Source organism: Nuphar pumila, chromosome 13, assembly GCF_984573655.1.
Source record: "Nuphar pumila chromosome 13, dmNupPumi1.hap1.1, whole genome shotgun sequence".
Lineage (NCBI taxonomy): Eukaryota > Viridiplantae > Streptophyta > Magnoliopsida > Nymphaeales > Nymphaeaceae > Nuphar > Nuphar pumila.
The window spans coordinates 85,924,101-85,950,768 of record NC_143261.1 but is presented as its reverse complement, the minus strand read 5'-3'; the positions used below and the strand labels follow the sequence as shown (position 1 = coordinate 85,950,768).

Genomic DNA, 26,668 nt, shown 5'->3' with positions numbered 1-26,668 from the left:
AGAAACACCTCAGCTACAGATAAAAAGCAAAAACTGTTGGGGTTTTTGAGATGGTGTCTAAGCCATCATATTAACTAGAGAATGACTGATAGATCCTTCATGAGTCACAAGAAGATAAAATTTATTAGGTAACAAAACCAATGTGAGATGGCCTATCCAGGAAATATCTGCATTAGGCAATTTCATCCTAGTACAAACAGCTATATCTAGCTAATAAAGAAGAGAATGAGGTGTGGCTTGCTAAAATGTCCCTTAAAAAAACTAATTTCCTTTCTAACCAAGTGTTTCACCAAGCTGTTTAACCACCTTTCCAAATGAGCCTCCATTTCTTTCAGTGGCATATCCTTGGCAGCCCTATTAGGATATCACAAATACACAACGCCAGAGTGCAATGCACGGTAATATCTGTCCGTGCAATAAAAAATGGTTCCTAGAAGTATGAGCAGTACCACTACCATCATAGATGAGTTGTAGACTATTCTTCTTTCCAACACAGGCTGCACCAGTTGGCAAAATGGAAACCCCTCTTTTTTTAAGTTTGATTGGGTGCAAATGTTGTTTAACAAGGGACATATCTGCAAAAGTCCTGTCTAGGAGGGTGCTGTAGTTGGACAAAATGGGATTCCTTCTGATTTGGCTCCTAGAATAGAAAACCCTATTCTTGAAGGGAGTCCCCAACAAGTTGGATTGAAGCCAGATGAGATCGCGTGGTATGTTTTTGTGAGAGAGGTCTAGCTGATAAGGTGCCTTGAAATGAATTTTCAACATTAGAAGGAAGCCTTCAGCTGGAAGTAAATATTGCCAAATTAGATGGGCCTGCTCTTGCCCAAAGGGGGGTTGGTGTAGTGGGGTGGGGCCTTGGCTGCTAGACAGGCGGTCAAGGTTCGATTCTCATGGGGAAGGCCATAGAGAAGGAGGCCTATACTACGCAGATTTTTTGGAAATTCCCAAAAATACGTTTTGTTGTAATGTTTAGAAAATGGACTTGGATTGATGGCACAAGAGACTTGGACATCCTAAGATATCCAAAATTCAGTTTTTTCCAAATATGAAAAACTTTTGTAATTCTGAGACATTTAAATATGAAAAATGTATTCTTGGAAAAATGAAGAGATTACCCTTTCAAGAAAGAAATTGTATCTCTTCTCGACCTCTTGAGTTAGTACATTTGGATGTATGGGGTCCTGCACCTGTCATATCAGAAGGAGGGTTTTCATACTATGTCATTTTTGTAGATGATTTTACAATACATACCTGGATTTATTTTTTCAAACATAAATCCGAAGTATTTTTACATTTTCAAATATTTCATAAACTAGTTAAGAACCAATTTAAGAATGATATCTCTATATTTCACACTGATTCATGGGAAGAGTATTTATCAGAAGAATTTAGCAATTATTTAAATTTACATGAAATTTTACATCAAAAGTCATGCCCATATACTCCACAGCAAAATTGTTTAGCAGAATGAAAACATAGACACATTATAGAAACAACAAGAACTCTGCTCATTACTCATTAAGTTCCTAAAAAATTTTGGGCCGAAGCTACACTAACAACAGTATATCTCATTAATAGAATGCCATCATCTTTGTTAAAAAATGTATCACTTGTTGAAAAACTTTTTAAACAAACTCCAGATTATTCGTGATTAAGAGTATTTGGTTGCAAATGTTTTGTTTTCTTCAACAAAAATGACAAGCTTTCCCCTCGGGCCATTCCTTGTGCATTCCTTGATTATGCAAGCAATCAGAAAGGCTATAGATGCCTTGATCTCAAAACTAGAAAGTTATATGTGTCACGAAATGTATCTTTCTTAGAAAATAAAAGTTTCTTTGAAACTAAAAACCCTAGAAAGGTTGATGAATACTCCTTGTTGGACTTAGTTTCGAAAATTAATGAAGAAGAAATTGATCAAGAAGATCAAAATAGTATAATCAATGTTGAAACATCTCATCCAGATTGCATTCAATACTTCAGGCGAGGAAATCTAGAGCAACCTTGTGCTTTAGAAAAATATACTAAAGCACATAATCAAATAGAAACCAGAAAATCATCTAGGGTATCAAGAGTGCCCAAAAAATTTGTATCCTATGAATCTTTTTCACCAAAACATCAAGCATATATTGCCCTATTGCACTCCTATATAGAACCTTCAGACTATACAACAACAACAACAACAACAACGCCTTCATCCCAAAACAATTGGGGTCGGTGATATGAACCAAAAAAGAAAATCATTCTGGGTCTTCCACATGAATCCTTCTCCTCCAATCATTTCTATCCAATGCCATGTCCTCGGTGAGGTTCAAAGCATTCATATCCTTTCCTATCATCTCCATCCAAGTCTTCTTAGGCCTACCCCGACCTCTTTTAACTAATATATTTTTCCATTTCTCCATCCTTCTAACTGGAGCATCATTAGGCCTACGCCGAATATGTCCAAACCACTGTAAACGATTCTCTCTCATCTTATTTTCAATGGGTGCAACGCCTACCTTCTTACGTATCTCCTCGTTCCGAATCTTATCTTTTATTGTATTTCCACACATCCATCTAAGCACACGCATCTCAACTACACTCATTTTTTGAATATGATGTCTCTTGGCAGCCTAACATTCCGTACCATATAGTAAAGCGGGCCTAATTGTCGTCCTATAAAACTTTCCCTTCAACCACAATGGCATTCTACGATCGCACAACATTCCAGTTGCACTTTTTCATTTCATCCACCCAACCTTTATCCTATGATTTACATCTCCATCAATTTCTCCATACTTTTAAATGATAGATCCCAAATATTTGAAACAATCATCCACTGGTATTTCTTGCTCACCAAGCTTCACTACACTCCCATCACTACTTCGTTGCTTACTAAACCAACATTCCATATATTCTTTCTTACTCTTACTCAACTTAAAACCTCTTGCTTCCAATGTTTGTCTCCATAATTCTAACTTAGCATTAACTCCAGTTCTAGACTCATCAATCAAAACAATATCATCAGCAAACAACATACACCACGGCACATTTTCTTGAATTGATCTCGTAAGCTCATCCATTACTATAGCAAATAGGAAGGGGCTTAAAGCAGATCCTTGATGTAACCCAACCGTTATAGGAAAATTGGTTGTCACCCCTCCACAAGTGCGGACATTGGTTACTACTCCTTCATACATATCCTTAATTATACTAATGTACTTGAGAGAAACACCTTTCTTCATTATTGTCCACCAGAGAAAGTTCTTAGGTACTCTATCGTATGCCTTCTCCAAATCAATAAAAACCATATGCAAATCTTTGTTCCTCTCTCTATATCTCTCAATAAGTTGTCTAAGAAGATGTATAACTTCCATAGTTGATCTTCCAGGCATAAAACCAAATTGATTCTCCGATATCATGACAACCTTCTTCAACCTATACTCAATCACCCTCTCCCAAAGTTTCATAGTATGACTCATGAGTTTTATACCACGATAGTTTGTGCAATCTTGTATATCACCCTTATTCTTATAGAGAGGCACCAAAGTACTCTTCCTTCACTTATTAGGCATCTTATTTGTCCGCCAAATCTTGTTAAAAAGATTTGTCAACCATTCTAAACTTTTCTCACCCAAGCATTTCCAAGCCTCGATAGGTATACCATCTGGGCCAATTGCCCTTCTTGATTTCATTTTCTTTAAAGCCTCTGCAATTTCTTTATTTTGAATCTTGCGCATGAAGTCACAATTCATCTCATGAAAAGGAAGGGAGAAGACTCCAAGATCCTGAGCATGACTTCCATTAAATAGCTTATCAAAATAATCTTTCTATCTCTCCTTAATCTCCTCATCTTTGACTAAAACCCTTTGTGTTTCATCTTTGATACATCTAACCATACCCAGATCTCTCGATTTCCTATCTCTCATCTTTGCAAGCCTATAAATATCCCTTTCGCCCTCTTTGGTATCCAACTTATCATAAACCTCCTTATATACCTTATCGCTCGCGTTTCAAACTACTTTTTTAGCTTCCTTCTTTGCTATCATATACTTCTCCAAATTCTCATTAACACGACTCTTAAATTTCTATAACACTTTCTTTTAACCTTAATAGCTAATTTGACATCCTCGTTCCACCATGATGTATCCTTACCTAGCGGTGCACCACCTTTAGACTCACCCAATACCTCCTTAGCCACCTTTCTCATACCACCCGCTATCTTATTCCAAATTGATTCTGAATCTTCCTCGAGACACCAATCAGCTTCCTTAACTACCTGCTCTACAAACATTCTTTGTTTAGCTCCTTTCAGTGCCCACTACTCAATTCTAGGATGTATCCTATGTCTATCCCTTTTGCGGCATTTTCTAATTTTAAGATCTAAAATTAAGACTCTATGTTGTGTAGCTACACTTTCTCCCGGTATAACCTTACAATCGATGCAACAACCCCTATCTCTCTTTCTAAGTAGGAAAAAATCTATTTGACTCATATTAACCCCACTTTTAAATGTTACTAGGTGAGACTCTCTCTTCCTAAACCAAGTGTTTGCTAAGATCATATCATAGGACAAACCAAAATCTAAAATCCTTTCTCCACTTTCGTTTCTTTCTCCTATATCATAGCCTCCATGGATACTCTCAAATCCATCCCTACTAATGCCTACATGTCCATTAAGGTCACCGTCGATGAAAAGCTTTTCTCCATAAGATATCCCTTGTACTAGTCCATCTAAATCTTCCCAAAATTGACGCTTAATGGAATCATCTAAACCTACTTGAGGTGTATAAACACTAATAATATTAATAATATACGTACCTAATACTAATTTAATAAGTAAAATCCTATCACCTTTTCTACGGACCTCAACTACATTATCTATAAACTCACGACTAATAACAATCCCTACTCCATTCCTATTCCTATTTATTCTTGTATACCAAATCTTATATCCCCAAGGTTCTATCACTTTTGCGAACCTACCCATTTGGTCTCTTGTAGACATAAAATATCAATCTTTCTCATACACATAATATCTACTAACTCTACCAACTTACCAGTGAAAGACCCTATGTTCCAAGTGGCTAACCTAATTTTATGGTCTTGAACTATCTTCTTTACCCCCACCCGTCTAACAAAGTGAGGGAACCCTTGCCTATTTGACACCACACCCGTGCACCAGTGTGATGCGTCGCTTCTGGGAGACAACCTAGCAACCCTTGCCCATTTATCACTGCCTCCGGGCCTATAGAGTACAGCGCATCGCTCAGTAGGGAACGCCCCAACGAAATTCTCATATTGGTTCATATTCATAGGGTGTGACTAAATTTTTATACTGGCTGTCACTGGCCTACCGCAACCCTCCTTTATCCGGGCTTGGGACCGACAGTGTATAACCTTCAAACTATAATACTGTTAAAATTAAATGTATACAAATACCAAACAAGGGTATTTTTATCCTTTATATTTAGAACAATCCACTAGGGACTGAAATATAAATTTTTCTGTTTCTTTTTTTTTCTTTATTTTCTGTTTTTTGTCTGTTTTTGTGTCAGTCAAAAAGTCTTTTTGACTGTTGGGAGACAGTCCAACTAGACATTGGACTGCCTCCCAATAGTCATAAATATGACCGTCTATTGGACTGCCTCCCATTCATTAAAGGTGAGGCTCTATAAATAGAGCCTTACCTCTACTTTGTATGTGTGCTTTAATAAAGCATTTGTTGTGGTATTCAACTTCTCACTTTGTTTTTCGATAGGCTTTTATGCCTTATTACTGTTTTTGTATTTTATCTCTTATGAGATTGTGATCGGTCCATTAGAGACCACATTGTTGTTGTGCATTTGTGTAGCTCTTTGTTGGCATTGTATTCGTGCACCCTTGTTTCATTTCATGGTATCAAATCTAAGGTCTTTTTGAAAAAGTTGTATTTTTTTTGTAAAGATAAAGATTTTGTATGCAGAGATTGTATACTTGGAAAATGCAAATGATACCTTTTGGATCAAGAACTTCCTCATCTAGTGAAATATTTGAATTGGTGCACTCGGATGTATGGGGTCTCGCTCCTGTCATGTCAAAGGGAGGATATTCATATTATGTTACATTCATAGATGATTTTAGTAGACATACTTGGATTTTTTCCCTCAAGCTTAAATCAGAAGTTTTTTCGTGTTTTAAAACTTTTCATAACCTTGTTATAAACCAATTTAAAACAAATATTAAAGTTCTTCGCTCCAACTCAGGGGGAGAGTTTCTTTCAAATGAATTTCAATCATATCTAAAAAATCATGAAATTTTACACCAACGATCTTGTCCAAGAACTCCTCAACAAAATGGAATTTTCGAAAGAAAACATTGTCACATTATTGAGACTGCTAGAACCCTTCTTCTTTCAAAAAATATTCCAAAATAATTTTGGGCCGAAGCTGAACTTACCGCAGTATATCTAATAAATAGAATGCCTTCTCAAGTCTTGGAAAGCAAATCTCCAATTGAAAAACTTTTTGAAATTTCTCCTTACTTGAAAAGACTAAGAGTATTTGGATGTAAATGTTTTTTGCTTCTTGAAAAATATAACAAACTCTCTTCCAAAACCATAAAATGTGTCTTTCTTGGATATGCCGAGAATAAAAAAGGCTATCGGTGCTATGATCAAACAAATGACAAACTTTATGTTTCTAGAAATGTTACTTTTCTTGAAAAAGAAAACGATTTGATTTTGAAAAACCCAAGGAAGAAACCGAGTATGCTTTTATTTGATTTATTACCTAAATCAAATAATGAAATTGTTAATAACATTGAAAATTTCGAGTCTATTAATGACTCTAGTGAAGAAAGAGAACCATCTCAAAATATTTTACAGTATTCTAGACAAGATACCGGGGAACATCCATGTGCCCTTGAAAGATATAATCAATCTACAAATATTGAGGAAACTAGTGTTAGGAGATCTGAACGAATTCATAGACCTCCAACTAGATTCGTGTCATATGAATCATTTACTCCAAACTATAGGGCTTGCCTTCTAGCTATCCATTCATATCATGAACCATCTAACTACAATGAAGCTAAAAACATAGACGAGTGGGTAAAAGCCATAAAGATAGAATTAGATGCACTACATAAAGCTCATACTTGGACAATTCAACCTCTTCCCAAGGGAAATAACACTATAGGGTGTAGATGGGTCTTTAAGATCAAAACAAAAAGTGATGAGTCTCTAGAAAGACATAAAGCACGATTAGTTGCAAAATGATACTCCCTGGAATATGAAATAGATTTTGAGGAGACATTTGCTCCAATAGCCCGTATGACCACAGTTAGGACTTTAGTTGCAGTAGCATCCATTAGAAAATGGCCTATTTATCAACTAGATGTTAAAATGCATTTCTAAATGAAAATTTAAATGAAGAAGTGTACATGGTTCCTCCTCCCAGTTTGACTATTGAAAATGGTATGGTTCTTCGACTTCATAAGGCTTTATATGGGCTTAAGCAAGCCCCTAAAACATGGTATGATCGATTTAGTAATACCATATTAAAATTTGGTTTTAAATCCTGTTACACTGACACTGCTTTGTTTATAAGATCTACAGGTACCTCTATTATTATTATTCTTTTGTATGTTGATGACATGATCATCACTGGTAATGATTAAAAGGAAATTAAAGAAATTAAAGTTATGCTTAAAAAATCTTTTGATATGACTGATCTTGGTTTTTTGAGATATTTCTTAGGCATTGAAGTGACTTACTCACCAAGGGGATACATTTTATCTCAAATCAAGTTTGCAGTAGATATTGTTGCACGTTCGGGAATCACTGACACAAAGTATGCGGACACGCCTGAGATGATAAATGCAAAAATGAGAGTTGAAGATGGTGTACTATTAGATGATCCAACACCTTATAGGCAACTTATCGGATCACTAATATACCTTTCTATTTCTAGACCTGATATTGCGCATGTTGTACACAATGCAAGCCAGTTTCAATATGCGCCCACATGAGTTCACGTGAGTGATGTATTGAGAATAGTTCGATACATTCAGAAAACTATTTCTAAAGGGCTATTTTTATCCTCTTCCTCATCTTTAAATCTTATTGCATATGCTGATTCTGACTGGGGAGGAAATCCCAATAATCGTCACTCAACTACCGGTCTTGTATTTTTTAGGTGATTCTCTCATTTCTTGGCGATGCAAGAAACAACAAAAGGTGTCCTTATCCTCCACTGAAGCTGAGTATATTATAATGGCTACAACAACCACTGAAGTTGTGTGGATGCGTGCATTACTTTCAGATATGGGAGTTGATATTTCAGAGCCTACAAAATTATGTTGCGACAACAAAAGTGCCATATACATTCCCAGCAATCATACCTTTCATGAGCGAACAAAACACATTGAGATGGATTGTCACTATGTTTGTAAAGAATATTTGAAGGGAACTATTACATTGCCATATGTTCAGTCAGAATTTCTGATCGCAGACTTCTTCACCAAAGCTCTTCCTTTGCCTAGATTTTTATTTCTTAACAAACTTTCAGGTGATTTCACTATAAGTTTGAGGGGGGAGTGTTAAAATTAAATGTATATAAATACCAGACAATGGTATTTTTGTCCTTTATATTTAGAAAAATCCACTAGGAACTAAAATAAAAAAATTTATTTCTTTTTTATTCTTTATTTTTTGTTTTTTTGTCTGTTTCTCTGTCAGTCTTTTTGCCTGTTGGGAGACAGTCATAAATATGACCGTTGAAGGCAGTCCAACGTCTATTGGACTGCCTCCCATACAATTAAAGGTGAGGCTCTATAAATAGAGCCTCACCTCTACTTTGTAAGTGTGCTTTTATAAAGCATTTGTTGTGGTATTCAACTTCTCACTTTGTTTTTCAATAGGCTTTTATGCCTTATTACTGTTTTTGTATTTTATCTCTTATGAAATTGTGATCGATCCATTAGAGACTGCATTGTTGTTGTGCATTTGTGTAGCTCTTTGTTGGCATTGTATTTGTGCACCCTTGTTTCATTTCAAATACAACAAAAGAACATTCATAATGGGTCGAAGCTATGACAGCCGAGTTAAATGCCTTGAAAAAGGCAAACATGTGGACTATTCAAGATATTCCACCCGGGAAAAAGCCCATAGGATGTCGATGGGTATACAAAGTTAAAACTAAGAGTGATGACACTCTTGAACATTTTAAAGCTCGACTACTAGCCAAAGGCTATTCACAAGAATATAAAATAGACTACGAAGAAACCTTTGCACCAGTCGCTAGAATAACCACTGTAAGAACTCTAATAGCTTTTGCCTCCATAAAGAAATGACATATCTTTCAAATGGATGTCAATAATGCATTTCTCAATGGAAGTCCAGCCGAAAAGGTTTATATGGAACCACCTCCTGGCATTGAAGTTCCTAAAAAAAAAACTCTTCAGTTACATAAAGCATTATATGGTCTTAAGCAAGCCCCAAAGGCTTGGTATGATAAATTCAGTAAGGTTATGCTTAATTTTAACTTTCAATTTTGTCTTACTGACACAACTTTGTTTATTAAGAAATCTAATGCAGGGATCATCATTCTTCTTCTCTATGTGAACAACATGATCATCACAGGAAGTGATAAATGGGGAGTTGACAATATCAAAAAATTTCTCAAAAACAACTTTGAAATGAGTGATTTAGGTTTTTAAAAAAAAATCTTGGTATTGAAGTAGCTTATTCTCCTAGAGGTTATTTACTAACTCAATCTAAATTTGCTCTTGATATTATTGATAGGTCAGGAATCACAGATGACAAACATGTTGATACTCCTGAAGTTGTGAACATTAAAATGAAAATTGACGATGAGGGAACCTCTTGAGAACCCAACACCTTATAGACAACTTGTTGGGGCGTTGTTTTACCTCTCCATCATAAGACCTAACATTGCACATGTTGTTCACACAACAAGTCAATTTCAACATGCTCCCACTTCTGTTCATATGGGAGTTGTGTTACACATTATTAGATATATTAAAACTTTCATTTTTAGATGACTATTTTTGTCTGCTTCTTCCACACTCGAATTAACTGTTTATACTGATTGGGGAGGAGATCCAAATGATCGACACTCAACTATTGGAGTGTGTGTGTTCCTTGGAGAGTCATTGATCTCATGGAGGTGTAAGAAGCAACAAAAGGTCTCTCTTTCGTCTACTGAAGCCGAGTACAGAGCCATGGCTACCACCACAATAGAAGTGGTCTGGTTGAGACGACTACTTCATGATATGGGTGTTACAAGTGCAAGTGCATCACGACTATGTTGTGACAACAAAAGTTCTATTTATATTGCCAGCAATCAGACATTCCACGAACGAACCAAGCATATCGAAATAGACTGCCACTATGTACGCGAGGAATTCCTACAAGGCACCATTGATCTTCCGTATGTCTTCTCAAAATTTCAACTGACAGATTTTTTTACCAAACCACTCGCTACTCCTCGATTTCACTTTCTCTTGGACAAACTTTCGGTTGTTCAACCGTAAGTTTGAGGGAAAGTGTTAAAAATTGTAATCTCATATGTAAATATCCCATGATATGTAATTTTTTTTTCAGTTTAGTTACAATAGCATAGGTTAGTTAGATTTTTTACTTTTAGTTTATTTTTCAATTTTGGACATAGCATAGACCTTTTGCTTTTTGACTAAGTCAAAAAGCAAAAGCTATTATTTTTTTAATTTTGGACATAGCATAGCCCTTTTGCTTTTTTACTAAGTCAAAAAGCAAAAGCTACGGAGAGTCGTTGGATACTCCAACGGCTCTATTTAGAGACGTTGGAGTGTCCAACAACTCTCCCTTGCCATCTCATTTCATGTATAAATATGGGGTGTTACTCCATTGTATTATATACTTTTTGTGTGGGTTTTGTCCCACTTGAATGAAATATATTCTTCACTTTTTCATTGTGAATCTCTCTTTTGAGTATTTTGTGTGTGAACCCTAGTAGTTCTTAAGTGTTTACTTTGTGTATGAACCTTTATGGTTCTTGAGAGAGCTTATTCGTGAAGAAGCATTTGAAGTTTGTTTGAGGATTCTATTTTCTTACATAAGCTACAAAATATTATCCTAGGTAGTATATCCCAATAACTTCTGCAGAAGTTCAGATGCATCCCCCTGTAACAAATGGCCTATGGGGAATTCTCTCTCGGTCAATTAGTCGTCCTCTTAAGAGCGGACTCAGCTAGTTGTCTGGGGTACTGAAATACATAGAATAATAAACCCTTGAAAAAGTCTTAGTTGTTTCTACGTTTATCCTGTGCGTACCCACAGATCAGTAATTATCGAAACAAGATTATAATGCTCATCTTTACATATTTTGAAACTACATGTGAAATAACACATATGTTAGTCTTGTTCTGATTTTTGATATTTATGCACCTACCAGACTTTCATAAGTTTGACCTATTTTATGGGATACAGGTGATGATTAGGTTGATGCGGCAGGGTATGGTGTGATGATGTGATGATATCAAGAACCCACTCTCTCTCTGTTGTTTCTCTCCTGAGCATATTTTGTAATTTTGTATAAGGGTTTCTTTTGAAATACCTCATTTTGTGTAAACTTTAATTATCAAAAACCTTTTTTAAATCTATGTGGTTTCAATGATTGTATGGAGATAAAAATCCATTGTGTAAAAGAAGGTTCGCCAGTAATGCGCCCAAGGTCCGTTGACTTGTTCTTTCAAACACTGTTTTCCGCTTAACTACCATTTTAAACTCTGAAAAATGATTAATTGCAAAGCTTCAATTTTTTTCTAAAAAGTACACAAGTTCGGGATTTTGGGGTGTTACATCAGACCCATCCACTAATCCCCACAAACCCTTGCCCCATATGTGGTGCTTCATAATTGAAGACCACATTGCATGATTGGTTTCATTTAGCTTAGTGGGGACAATAGTAACACTCTCCTTGTCCTCCATTTTTTTATAAAAGAGAAGAGGATAGAGAAGATAGAGAAAGAGAAGGGGAACAGATAGAGAAAAAGAAAAAAAGGAGAGAGGAAGCGTAGATGAGCACGTTAAGTTGAGTCATTGTGAACCCACAAACACTTGAATGACCATGAACACACTAACACTTGGGAAGCTTTTACGAATCACAAACTTGTGATGAAGAACTTCAAAAGGCCAAGAGCACTATAGCTCTGGTACCATGTAAGAAAATGAGAACCTTCAAACACCAACATGTTCCACCAATAGACACAAAATGGACAATTACAAAAGAGAGCTACAAAGGGCACACTCACAAAACCCACAATGGGCACACAAAAACAAAGCTCTCATAATATGAAAAAATTATATTTTTTATTAATAACCAAGTATGCAAGAAGCATACTTACAAAGAGGGGATTCTCTCATATTTATACAAGGCAAGAGAGAGCTCTCTAGCCATTGGAGCTAGACCAACGAATATAATTCTAGCTGTTGGACTAGCTCCAATGGTTAGTCAACCAATGTGTTGACTAAGCCAAAATACATAAAAAACAATAAATAAATAATATAAACTTTATATATATATATATATACATAGGTATGTATACATATTGATACATATATATATCCTAAAAAACACTCATTGATTAAAATCTTTTGGAGGAAATTTCAGAAATTTCATGACTGTTGATGTCTAGAACCTTGTAAAATCCTGTTTATACATAAAAAAAAGCTTGACCCAAGAGTCTCTTTTGTAGGTTTCGCACAGTCATATTTGCCGAAAAATATTTCTAAACACTATTTTTAAAAGTGAGGACAAGTGGGTGGACCATCTCTCTCTCTCTCTCTCTCTCTCTCTCTCTCTCTCTCTCTCTCTCTCTCTCTCTCTCTGGATAAGCAAGTTGGGGTTAGGCAGAACCCCACCAGTACAAAAAGAAGGAAAAGAAAATTGCATATCAAGTGAAGACGGAAACCACTCAGGTAGTTTGTCCTTCCAAATCCTAGTTGTTCTTGATGCGCCTAACTTAGTTAGATTGTAAGCTAATGTAATTGTTGTGCTTAGGTGCCCACAAACACTGGATCCTATCAAAATCAAGTAAATGCTGGATGAAATTCTGATTCTTTAGAAGAGATGAGGTCCTTCCTTCCAGAGCAGACTGTACAGTGGAAATGATATCACGCATAGAGGACTCGAGAATAACCTGAAAAGTAGTTGGCATAAGTAGCAAGATTCTCTCCTACAAATCCCATTCTTTAGATGCTTCTTCTTTTTCAGCAACAATGAATCCCATGAATTTTTTCTGGCCTAGGTGACCAGGAACCATGAATCCTAAGCTCCACCAATGGTCACATACACTATAAATAGAATTTTTGAAAGAGCCTGAAGGAGGTCTCCAACGATCAGCATAAAACCAGTTGAGATCAATATGGTGAGTTGATCCAGCAAGAACTAATATTATGTGCTCACGTATGGAATTCAAGATAGATGAAAAGATTTGCACATTAGTGTAACATGCATCTTTAATCTGATTCCTTACTTCCCAGACTTTCCTGACCAGTAGTTGAAATGCAAGCCATGCATGCTTAACATTAGGGGTCTGAGAAATGTACTTGACTCCAATAGCGAAGAGCTGAGCAAGTCACCTTGATATATATATATATAGCCGTCCAAAAAACTTTGAAATATCAATTTTAGAAGTGTTCTTTTGGCAAATCTGACTATACAGATGCAGCCTCAATGGTCAAAAAACTAAGAACCTACTGTTACAGCAAATTTTTGTTGGTGTACACAGGATTTTATAATGTGCTAAAATCAACACCTTGAAATTTTTGAAGTTTTCTAGACCAAAAAAACTCCAATCTATACATGGAAAATATTTGCAACAAGAGTCAATTCTTCTGTTTTTTATCATGAAGATCACATCTGTGCCATTGGATTTGGCAAAAAACACTTCTAAATATTTGGTTTGGAAGGTTTGTACCTTCCTTTGGTTTGATGGTTCCCCTTTCCTATATATATATGTGTGTGTGTGTGTGTGTATAAATGTATATATATAATGTGTATATGACAGCCGAGTCATGTGAATTCTTGGTCACGTATTCAGTTCACCCAGTGAATGACTGATTTGGGTTGATTTGGCCAAGTCACCAAGTCACAGGGCGAGTATTTAAACATTGATGGCTGATAAGATTACACAATCTCATAGACAAAGAAATAATAATAATAATAATAATAGCACATCCAATGCAAATTTTCAATTCCAAGAAAAAATATATCACCATCCACCATATTTCTTTTCTCTAATATGTTGATCACTGTAAATAAAATGCAACTATAATGCACACCCAACGCAAATTACACATCAAAGAACTCATACAGTGATTCTCTCGTATGCACAAATAGAATTGGGAAAGAGGTATTGGGACCTAATGTGTTACATAGTAATCTGGAAAGTATGGTATGTGAGCAATAAGTTTGTCCATGAGAACCTGCAGGTTAATGTTATCAGCCTTACGAATGGTCTGGCATGCCTATAAAGAGAACATTAGCAAAATTAATTGGTTGGTCCAAGAGGAAGCCATCATTAAACGGTGGTTAGCAGGTGTCCTGTTGTTGAGATTTGGATTCCTCCACAAGGATGATGAACTGCTCCTTTTGCATCGAAGGAAAAAAATATGATGGTACTGTTCAAGACTTTCAGGTTTTGCTCTTAGATATAAGGGTGGGAAATTTTTTACTGTTGGAGTTTGCCAAACGGCTGATTTTCTATACGCAGAGATGGTGGTGCTGGATGTAGTTGGCCGTAGGTTGGAATGCATCGGGAAGAAAATCGACATCAATTCCAATAATTGAAGGTGGCGTGCCACTATAAAAGCAACTCTAGAAGGCAAAGGCAGAGGCAGTCCTAACACTCCTCTTGTAGAGGAAAGGCTGATACCTATCCTCCCTTGTGGATAATTCGTCATACTGCTTCTAAGGAGACACTGTACTGGAAGGATGAACCAACAACATCAATTGTAAATTGTGCAACTAGTGATACATCAATATATGAGAAGCTCAATCCCCAACTTGATTATCAAAAAAGAAACACTGCATCCTCGATCAAACCCCAACATATATCAACTTCCAACACGAACTCAACATTCATATTAAACCTTGATGACTATGAACAAAAATTGTATCTTTTTTATGTCTTGGGCTGTAGCTCAAGTTGTTCTTTCATGAATTATAAGGCTACATAGAAATAAAGACAAGAGATGAGTATCCCTTGATTGAAAAAATAGCAGGGCTTGTTATTGGATGAGCAACTACATTAAACCATATTCAGTAAAAGTGGAAACTGTCTCACCTCCTCATCTGCTTCAGCCTTAGTTGCAAAAGCAGTGTGCCCCTCTTGCCAAAGAAATTCACGGCTCCTATCATCAATTCAAATATAATTAAAACATGAACAAAAGCAAATTTTGCTAAGACTAGTTTCACCAGCCAAGGATCAACCTCAAAAAAATTCTGCATACTTAAACTTTCATAGTACAAAAAAAAGGCAGTATAATCACAAAAGTGCTTGTATCCCGAAAACAAAAGGTATATCTGCAATATGGAATTCTCCATGCAAAAACAGAAACAATAATGGAAAAGTTTCTTCCACAGTAACTATGAGAAATATCTCACATCATATGAAATGCCAAGAGGCAATGCTATTTATGAATGCTTGTGTTGAAAAGCACAAAAAAATAGGCTAAGCAAAATACAGAAATATAAAGTCTTTATTGGGTGAATCCAGATCCTCATATCTACAACTATGAAAATTCTCACCTCATTTCCCTGCCCTCAACCAGCCATAATATGCCTATAGTAAATCTCACAACCATGACATGACCAACCTCTCCCCTCTCTTCCACCCACCATGGTGAACAAGAGATAGGTTGAACAGCATCCAAATCCTTAATAATTACAACTCCCTTTGTTTCAAAATGATCATTATTTCTTTCATAAATTATCATGTGCTGTAGCCTTAACCAAGATGACCAGCTAAGCAAGTGAAAGATGAACATTCCAACAACAAACTTTATTATTTGGAAAGGGTTCCACTGATAGTTCTAAAAAAGTCTTGACCTCTTTCCCTTATCCTTTTATCAAGCCTTCTCTCACTTTCAAGCAAGTTTTAATTATCACAATGAACATGTTTGTGAGGCTCGTGACAAAAAAGCCACCAGCATTCATCATTCTGTATAGTCAATTCCTTCACAAAAAAATTGTTTCCAGCAGGTGAGGTAGATTGGGAGGAAAACATGTGCCTGTTCACTCAAAGCCCATATAGTCCTCATTAGAATCCAATACACCCCGCCAAAATCCTCCTTGCAGACACATTAAATAATACCCTTCTTGAGCATTTTAAATACTTGTGGGTGTCCTTTCAAAGGGCCAGAATCCTTCTCCTGTCTGGTTTTTCATTTCCACGGCACAAAATAAGCTAGCAAAACCAAGTTGGCCTTCAGCACTCTCACTTGCCAACTCTCAACTTTCTTTGGTTGTTGCACCACCATATATTAGTGCTCGATTGAATTTGAAAGTTCCAGATCTCTTAACAATCAAGGCAAAAGAGATAGTGCCATACAAACATATGAAAAGACTGATGCTCCATATTAAAATGTTAATCTGATAGTTTGTAGGCAGTGTTACTCACATGAGCAAGCGTCAGTCACAGAATCAAGCCCCAAAAATGCTTCAATATTTCTTTTCCTAAGATGAACATAACTTGTTAGAACAACTAAAGTACCTTAAGGAATGGCAAGACATACTAATAGTTGAGGTTTAGCTATTTTACCTCATACAAACTGCAGCTACATTTAACATTGACCAAACCATTCTACCAATCCCACCCCCTGCTTAAGGCCAAAGTAGGCCACTGACATGCTATATTGTTCTTCATTCCTCATGCAGAAAAATGTTTTATTGATAATATTGAATTTATCTGTGAAACAGAGAAGTATCTCAACAATACACATATTGATGTCTTATCCTGGCATACCAACTTCTCTAACTTATCTACAACATGCAACTCCGTTGACCCCAGGAAAGCACCACTGTGTGTACCACTTCATATCTAAAAGTCCATGAGAACAAAAGAAAGAGTAGCTTGATGCCAGTCTTCTCTAGGAAAAATAATGCTCTTGCATATGTCTGGGTCTGCAAAGAGTAGACCTCATAAAAATTGTTGACCTTATTTAAACTCTCAAAGAGAAATAGATAGCTAGCCTAGAAAGCTTTAAAAACCAGGTAGATACACTTGCTGAAGTCAAGAGGTATCTGGTAATGTTCAGGACATTTCTGAAGCTAGGGATATGCTGGCTGTAGTCAGAAGGTTTCTAACGAGAATGAGCATGCTAAAATAGAAATAGTTAGCACAATAAAAAAGGAATACCATCGAAAAACTGTAATTTGCTATATGTCACACAGACACTCTCAAGGACACAGGACACATCATTTTTTGCAGTTTTTTCATCAGTTTTTCAATAGTAGTAGCAGACAAGAGGACATGCACGAGTGTAAGGTGAAGTACCCTTGTGACAAAGAATTTGCTCACTGAGGGCACTAATTAGCATAACAAAAATGCTTAGTAGAGAAAAAGAAAAATTATGCAAACTGAATACTGAATAGTGACACCTCATTACTGTTTTTCTTCCATTTTAGTGAAAGTTAACCTTTCCATTCAAAAAAATAAGGAAGCAAATCCATAATACACACAAACAGGAAAATGACTAAAAGGGTTGACATGAAGGACATTGCCATAAAAAAAATCAGTAGACAAATATGTAGGACAAGGACACAAGTTGCATTTATGTCATTACATATTTTAGGAGCTTAACATTAAATGATTAAAATCATTAAGCAAACTTTCTTAAAATTAAATTTTAACAGCACATTAGTAGCAAGTACTGCTGTTGATCATATACTTTTGAGCAAAGTTGTGCATCATGTGAATATGCAGAATTATCACGTGTGGCTATTACATATCTGTTTTGTGTGCACACATGCATGCTCAAGGCAAGTACCAGGACTTACCTGATAAAAGGAGTGGGGTTGCTAAATTCCCACCGAACCACATTACACCATTGATTGAGCTTCAAAGGAAGGTCACGGTGGCCTCTTATCCACTTAGAATAATAAGGGTACATGACAGTCTCACTTGTGGGTCGAATCGCAATAGGCATATCTAAGTCTGATTGCCCAGACTTTGTCACCCATGCAACCTGAAAATTACAAATAAGAGGCTAAAATGTTCAGGCAACAAGTCGTATGCCTGAAAAAATTAACATGAATATAAGGAAATACAGACAAAAAGGAAAATGATCAAATAAGGTATATCACAACAAATATCCAGAAGATAAGTGTTCATCTCAATGGAAAGCTGCACACTGCAGCTTCAAGTATCGGCTTAGTGCTATGACAAGCTTGTAGAAGTCATAAGCATTTAGAATTTGAAGATTAATGCCTCAACACACTAGCCAAGCTCATTGGTTTGACACATAAATCATTATTTTTCATGGTTCTTTTACCTTGCAGAGCAATATATCTTACAATCTTCATGCCAAAATAATAGAATCCAAGCAATTATCAAGTTCCCTTCAAATTTTGTGAAACATTGAGAAGGATGTACAAGCATATTAGGAGCTGCAGTAGCTTGAGGTAATATTCCTCAAGATTACGTTTTACGGTTCTGATTTGTATGCTTCGCAAGAAGGTGCAAGATTCAAGTTTCAAGACACAGCTGAGAGGCAATAGGTTAATCAGGCTTATGCCCCATAGTAAAGCATGCACCTCACAACACGATACTGAAGTCAACACCACATGCCTTGAGGGTTATGTAATGGCCTCAATTCATGGCTTGTGTAAAGAAAACGGAAGCCACCAACAAGATCCACCACAACGCTAAAGTGAACACACAAAAAACCCCAAATGGGCTCACTCACAAAACACACCAAAAGCCACAAATGGGCTTACTCACAAAACCCACACAAAGGGCAAGACAAGAAGCTAATAATAAATAATATTTTATTGATAACCTCCATACAAGAAGCATGCATAATGTGGGGGCTTTGCCCCATATTTATACACAAAGGAGGAGGGCTTTAAGCCGTTGGGACCCCAATGACTCATACGTTGTTGACTAGTTCAATTACAAAAAGAAAAATAAAGAAAGAGAAAAATATATTTATATAAATAAATATACATAATATATATATATATATATATATTACATTTTTTAACACTCCCCCTCAAACTTATGGTACAATAACCAAAAGTTTGTCTAATAGAAAGTGAAAACGGGAAGCAACGAGATGTTTGGTGAAGAAATTTGCTAACTGGTATTCTGATGTAACATGATCAATGGTCCCATGTAGATACTCCTCTCGAACATAGTGGCAATTCATTTTGATATGTTTAGTAAGTTTATGAAAAGTACGATTACTAGTAATGTAGATCGTACTTTTTGTTGTCACAACACTTGCAGGAGGCTCCTGTCACTTGAGCTCACATATAAACCAACAACCTTCTGAGCCAGACAACCTCAATCGTTGTAGTTGTCATGGCCTGATATTCAGCCTTAGTTGATAAAAGCGAAATCTTCTGTTGGTTATTGCATCGTCATGAAATCATAGATTTACCTAAGAAAACACAAAAAAACAGTGGTTGAGTGTCTGTTATTGGAATCACATCTCCAATCAGCATCAGTATAAGCAATTAAATCTAAAGAAGATGAAGCAGACAGAAAGAGGTCTCGAGAAAGAAAAGTCTTAATATATCTAATAATGCGCAAAACTGCTTCCATGTGAACAAAAGTGAGAGTGTGCTGAAATTGACTAGTGTGTACAACGTGTGTTATATCTAAGTCTAGTAATTGAAAGGTTAGAAAGTGCTCAAATAAGATGTTTGTAAGGAGTAGGATCTTCAAGAAATTCTTCATCATCAATTCGCATTTTGGTGTTGGCAATCTTAAGGGTATCAACTCTCTTATCATCTGTGATGTCAGACCTAGAGACAATGTCAAAAGCAAATTTAGACTAAGATAATAAATATCTTCTAGAAGAGTAAGCAACTTCGATTCTTAAGAAATATTTTAAAAAGCCTAAATCAGTCATTCAAAATATTTTTTGAGAAAAATTTTAATATTTTCAACTCCCTATTTATCTCTTTCGGTGATGATTATGTCGTCCATATAGAGAAAAAGAAGAAGAATACCCGCATCGAAAATCTTAACAAAGAGTGCAGTATCAGTCAAACAAGTTCTAAATCCAATATTAAGCATAACTCGACTAAACCGGTCATACCAAGCCTTTGAGGCTTGTTTAAGTCTATAGAGAGTCTTTTCCAAACAAAGAGCTTTACCCTTAGGAACACTTATACCTAATAGTGCCTCCATATAAACTTCTTCAACTAGGTTTCCATTAAGAAAAACATTTTTAACATCCATTTCATTTTTGAACAGAGGCTAATGCTATTAGAGTTCGAATAATGGTCATTCTAGCGACTAGAGCAAAGGTTTCCTCGTAATCTATGCTTTATTCTTGAGAATATCTCTTGACAACTATATTCTCTTGGCAACTAATCTTGCTTTATATCTTTCAAGAGTTTCATCACTCTTTGTTTTAATTTTATATACCCACCTACCACCTATAGGTTTTTTTCCTTTTGGAATATATTGAATGGTCCAAGTATTAGCCTTTTCTAAAGCTTCTAACTTTATTCTCATGGCTTATACCCATTCAGAATGTTCTTTAGCTTGAGTATAGGTTGAAAGTTCTCCATATGAATGGATTAATACAATAAATTCCTTGTATTTTGGAGAAAAATAATCATAAGATACAAACTTTTTAGGTGGTTTGGAAATCCTGGATGACCTTCTAGTATAAACTTCAGGTTGTTTAGCATATTTCCCAAGTCCACATGGTTGGTTAAATAATTTTTGTTCATATGAGGTTGCTCTTCAGTAATTATATCATCATGACCATTATCAAGAACACATTCATCTATTATATCAAGGCCACTATCCAGATCACATTCATAATCACATTTTTCATGACTTGAACTTAAATCAAATAAAAAGGAATACTCATCTACTTCCTTCTCCTTTTCAAAGTAAAAAAAGCTTTTTTTCTAAGATCACATTACTGGAGACATAATTTTTTATTTTTAGGATCAAAGCACTTGTAGCCTTTTTGGTTATCTGCATAACCCAAGAAGGCACAAGAAATAGCACGAGGAGAGAGTTTATCATTTTTGTTAGTAAAAACAAAACATTTGCACCCAAAAATTCTTAGCTTATCATAATCAAGAGATACTTTAAAGAGTTTTTCAACTGGTGTTATATTTTGTAAAGAAGAAGACGACCTTCTATTCATGAGATACATAGCAGTTAAGGCTGCTTCAGCCCAAAATTGTTTTGGCACTTGATTTGCTATTAGTAGAGTTCTGGTTGTTTACATAATATGTATGTGTTTTCGTTCAGACAAACCATTTTATTGTGGTGTATGAGGGCAAGATCTTTGATGTCTAATACCATGCAAATTTAGATAATCTTTAAATTACTTTGATAAAAATTCTCTCCTTGAATCTGTGCGAAAAATAAAAATATCATTTCAAAATTATTTTTGACCAAGTTGTGAAATATTTGAAAATGTGAAAAGACCTCATATTTATGTTTGAGAAAGTAGATCCAAGTATAACTAGAAAAATCATCAACAAAAATCACATAGTATGCATATCCACCCTTTGATAATAACTAGTGTTGGCCCCAAAACATCTGAATGTATTAACTCAAGCGGTCTAGAAGAAAATAATATTCTTTCATGAAATGGTAATCTCTTCATTTTTTCAAGAATACAATCATTACACGTAAAATTTTCAGAGTTATAAAAAAAATTCAAATTTAGAAAATGTTGAATTTTGGATACGTTAGGATGACCAAGTCGTTTGTGCCATATATCCAATTCTAATTTCTTAACATTATAACAAAAAAATCCTTGGGTATTTTCAAAAAAATCCATGTAATAGAGTGCTTCTTCTCTATGGCCTTCCCTAATCAGCTTCTCTGACTGACGATCATGTACCAAACATCAATCAGAAGAGAATGAGACATTATATTTATGGTCAGATATTTATGAAATTGATAAGAGATTTAAATTTAATTGGAAATATATCTAACTTTTGGAATGGTAAATTTTTTGGAGTTTTGTAAAATCTTTTCAAAATCCCTATTAATTCTATTTCAAGAGATGTACCATCAATCGTAAAAACATTTGACATGTTTGAGTTGGTATGACATTCAGATAAAATTTTATTATTAGAGGTCATATGAAAGGAATTTTACCGAGATCGGAGAAGGATGAAACTCTTGCTCCAGTTGAAGCTTCATTTGAAGAAGATACCCCTTTGAGAAGTGGTTGGAGAATCTTCATAAGTTGTGACATTGATACAAATGCATCATTAGTTTCTTGTGAAGAGCCAACTTCTTTTCCTCCTTTCTTCTAAAATTTGAACATTAAGGCTTAGTGTTCCCGGGTTCATGACAGTTACAACAAATAAATTTCTTTCTGCCATAATCATTGCCTTGTTTCCAATAAAGCTTGTTATTATGCTCATTTCCTTGTTTTCAATGATGTGGGTTGTAGGGGCGCATGTAGTTTTTCGGTCTAGAGATGACCAAAACCAAGTCATCTTTATTTTTTAAAGAGTGCCCCTTTAACCTATTATCTTCCATACTCAATTCTTAAATAGTGTCAATAATAAAGGGTACTTTTCCTCTATGAAGAAGAGCAGATTTGGTGTTTTCAAACTCCGGTCTTAAGCCATTTATAAATTGATAGAAATGTTCTACATCAAGTTGCTTTTGTCGGAGCTCTATATCTTTCGCACAATGCCACTTAGGCTCAAGAATAGATAATTCTTCCTAAAGTTCGGACAATTGATTGTAGTATTCTCTAATACTTTTGTCTTTTTGAGTCATTGTCCGGACTTTATTTTGAAGATTGCACACATGAGCAATATCCTTAAGAGAATACATATTCTTAAGGCATTCCCAAGCTTTGTTAGCATGCTCAAATTTTGCGAGACTAGAGCATCTTTTAATATCAACGTTATTGATTAACCAAGACATGATCTTGGCATGCCCCATTCTCCACTCTTTCTACTTTTTTCATGTGGCTAGTGCCTTAGTCTTTTCACCATCTACAAGAGGCACATTTTTTTCGTTCTCTACCTTTGTGAGGATTAGTTTAGGCTCCAAACTAGAACCATCAATTAATCCCCACAATCCTTTTCCCCATATGCGGAGCTTCATTATTGAAAACTATATTACGAAATTAGTATCATTGAGTTTCATGGGTACGATGGTGACTTTCTCATTGTCATCCATCCTTACAAAGTAGAGATAAAGAGAAGAAAAGAAAAAAGAACAAGACAATAGATGAAAAAGAAGAGAGTAGTAGTATAAGTACACCACCATGAATACACGAACACTTAAATCACCAAGAAATTCTTTATTTCTCCTACAAGCACGGAAAACAAGGCAATACACAATCTTCAAGAGTCAAGAGTGAACCTTGCTTTGATACCATGTAAAGAAAATTGAAGCCAACAACAAGATCCACCACAATGCTAAAGTGAACACACAAAAACCCCAAATGGGCTCACTCACAAAACACACCAAAAGCCACAAATGGGCTTACTCACAAAACCCACACAAGGGACAAGACAAGAAGCTAAAAATAAATAATATTTTATTGATAACCTTCATGCAAGAAGCATGCATAATGTGGGGGCTTTGCCCTATATTTATACACAAAGGAGGAGGACCAACGGCTCAAAATAGAGTCGTTGGGACCCCAACGACTCTTATGTTGTTGACTAGTCAACATGTGTAAACTAGTTCAATTACAAAAAGAAAAAAAAAAAGGAAAAATAAAGAAAGAGAAAAATATATTTATATAAATAAATATACATTATATATATATATTTACAATTTTTAACAGCTTGCACCTTAGAACACCCTTATTCTTCTGTCCACAGAACTCTTACAACATATTTTTGGATCTATTGGTATACAAAATAAAAAATGCAAAATAAATCCCTAATCATTCAAGGATGAGAATTTATCTCTTTCTAATTTTTGTACTATTTTGACATGTTCCATTGTTTTCTACTTTATTTTTTTGAAAGACTTATCTTGAGGAGCCAGAGCTTTACTTTGTACAAAGCTCAATCAAGTTTCAATATTTTTTGCATCCCATGATGCCCACGATTGCCACTTCTGGAGTGCCCTTTTCCCGAAAAGTTCTTGTAATTGAGTTCTTCTATTTCTTGAATCACAGAAAACAGACTTGTTTTTTCAAACATGCAACAAACAACCAACTTGCAATCCAGCTAACATAGATCTTAAGAAAGTCACCTCAGCTATTTAGGAAGAATTTTTTTAGCATTCATTAAGAAGAAAGATTCCATATTACTTAATGCAACCTTTCATGTTATTTACTATTATTACAATTTTTTGCATTAGTAAATGTAAATCATTTTTAAGTTTAATAAAAATTTGCCATCTATTAGAAAAAAGGGATATCTGAAAGCAATCATGAAGGAATATGAGAACTAGACCCATATAAAACTTCACCTCTGGAGCAAAACCCTCAATGTGATCTTTCTCCTTCTCTAAGACACTTGAAGAAACAAAGAGAGGAAAGTAACAATTCTTGATCCCCATCTTCTTAATTTCTGGATCAAAAAAATCCTGCAAACACAAAAAGAAATCCATTAATCAGTGATAAGACAAAAAACAACCTTCAACACACCAAAAGCACATTAATTACTCAATTTTGAAGCAACCACGTAATTTACACCAATGACCATGGACAAAGGGGTGTTCGGAACAATCAAAGATACTGTAATAAAAAGCATCTTGCTCTGATTCTTCTGAACAAAGTGCACATTGATCTTAAGAATACCATATTAGAAAATGCATCATTGATTTCATGGTGGGCATGTTCACGCCTTTGGTGATAGTTCCAAGTGTGTTACTCCAATTGAAATGATATTGTAGTCGATATAGGTAATGTTTCAGTTGATAAGAACATGTTAAAAAAATGTAAGTCTCTTAAGCACCAACAATGAATGTCATTTAATTTTGATCTAATGTACCCTTGCTAATCATCACTACGTGTGATCCTGTACCATTTTAAAATATTTGTGAGATTGGTGATGTTGCAATTTTCAGCAATTTATCCATAGTTCCAAACAAACTTTCAACACTGATCGCCGGTACAAAAAAAAAAGTTTAATACTGCCATCATGTGGAAGCCAAGAGCAAAAAATGTGTATCAAATATCCAAATTTCTCGATAACAAATGACAAAATAATCCGGTAATATGTAACAGATTTCATTAAGGCTCACTTTCAGTATGTCCCAGATTGAAAAAGCCCACGGTCTCAGTATGTAACAACCAGAGACGTCGTAGTATTCGATCATCTCACCATTAACAACCACCTGCAGAATCATCAGAAATGAGGCGGATGCAAAAAGAAGAGAATACTTCTTCAGAACATGAAATTTGAAATTTAGAGAGATGCATTCTCAATTCCATCAGTCCAAACAAGTACCTCAGCATACCATTCACCGAAATTCTCGTCTTTCTTACATGAAAGACCAAGACCGGTTTCTTTCTTCACCTCCTTCTTCTTCGGCGCTGATAAAAGAACAGAAGAAGCCATCGAGAATTCAGATTCAGCACCAACAAAAGGGCACTAGATTACCGGGGAAAGGAGTTCTACGGTGAAGAAGAGATAGAACCCTACCGTTCTTCGCAACTCCGCCCTTATCTTCCGAAGGTTTCTTCGGCTTCGCTTTTGCTAGCGATCCGCCATTCGTTTTCCCTGATTTCGGCAACGAATCCGGCCCGGAGTTCTCCATCCCTCTGCAGGAAACGAGATCTCTAGAGTTTATTCAATCTTCCGAAATTGGAAAAAGCGATGTTAGGGTTTCCGAGACGATAAAGTACAAGAAAGAAATCGGCGAGAGTTTATGAAGATTGCGGAGAAGGAGAGTGAGTCACTATGGTTTTCCCGATATGCTAAAAGAACAGAGAAGAATCTCTAGGGTTTCGGAACTACGCATATAGAAGCGAAAGATAGAAGGAGAATAATTTTAGGGATTTCAGGGTTTTGGGAACACGCAGAGAAGAGAGGGATTTACAGGAGAGAGAGAGAGAGAGAGAGGACTTACCTAAAATCCACGGCTGAGGTGTCCTCCCGGCGAGATATGGACGGTCGGCAACGGCCGCACTGAAACTGACGGCGAGACTCGGAATTCCTGAGTTTTGGGGTTAAAAACGGACCGATAAAATAATGGCGCGAATTTTTAACCGAGTAAGTCAGCCTCGTCGTGACGAGAAGTGTGGGACTGATGTGAGATGCCGTTATAATTAATTTTCAGAATAACGTCAACAGTAACGGGCACGGATAGTGGTCAACCCGTCCAGGTTTTCGGTACGAACATTTTAATCTTAGGGCGTTAAAATCCAGTTAAGTTTGAGTTTTTCTTTCTTTGGGATTTCCATGGATTTTAAGGGATTGTTTGAAGCCTTGTCAAAGATCGGACCGAATGAACGAATAAAACGGACAGAACATATGTTCCGCCTGTTCGGTAACAAATGTATTAA

General features: G+C 35.8%; 1 protein-coding gene across 1 annotated transcript in view; it reads right to left on the bottom strand.

Annotated features, from left to right (window-relative positions):
- The window catches only part of LOC149818976 (proline--tRNA ligase, cytoplasmic-like), a 51,748-nt gene extending 25,393 nt beyond the window's left edge, over positions 1-26,355 (bottom strand). Inside the window, exons 1-7 of the mRNA XM_089984984.1 lie at positions 26,233-26,355; positions 25,806-25,924; positions 25,611-25,696; positions 25,405-25,497; positions 24,628-24,744; positions 18,027-18,214; positions 15,313-15,379 (exon numbers count right to left, since the gene is read on the bottom strand). Of these exons, the coding sequence (XP_089841110.1) occupies positions 15,313-15,379; positions 18,027-18,214; positions 24,628-24,744; positions 25,405-25,497; positions 25,611-25,696; positions 25,806-25,920 (666 nt within the window). The 5' untranslated portion in view covers positions 25,921-25,924; positions 26,233-26,355. The remainder of the gene's footprint in view (positions 1-15,312; positions 15,380-18,026; positions 18,215-24,627; positions 24,745-25,404; positions 25,498-25,610; positions 25,697-25,805; positions 25,925-26,232) is intronic.
- Positions 26,356-26,668: the final 313 nt, after the last annotated feature.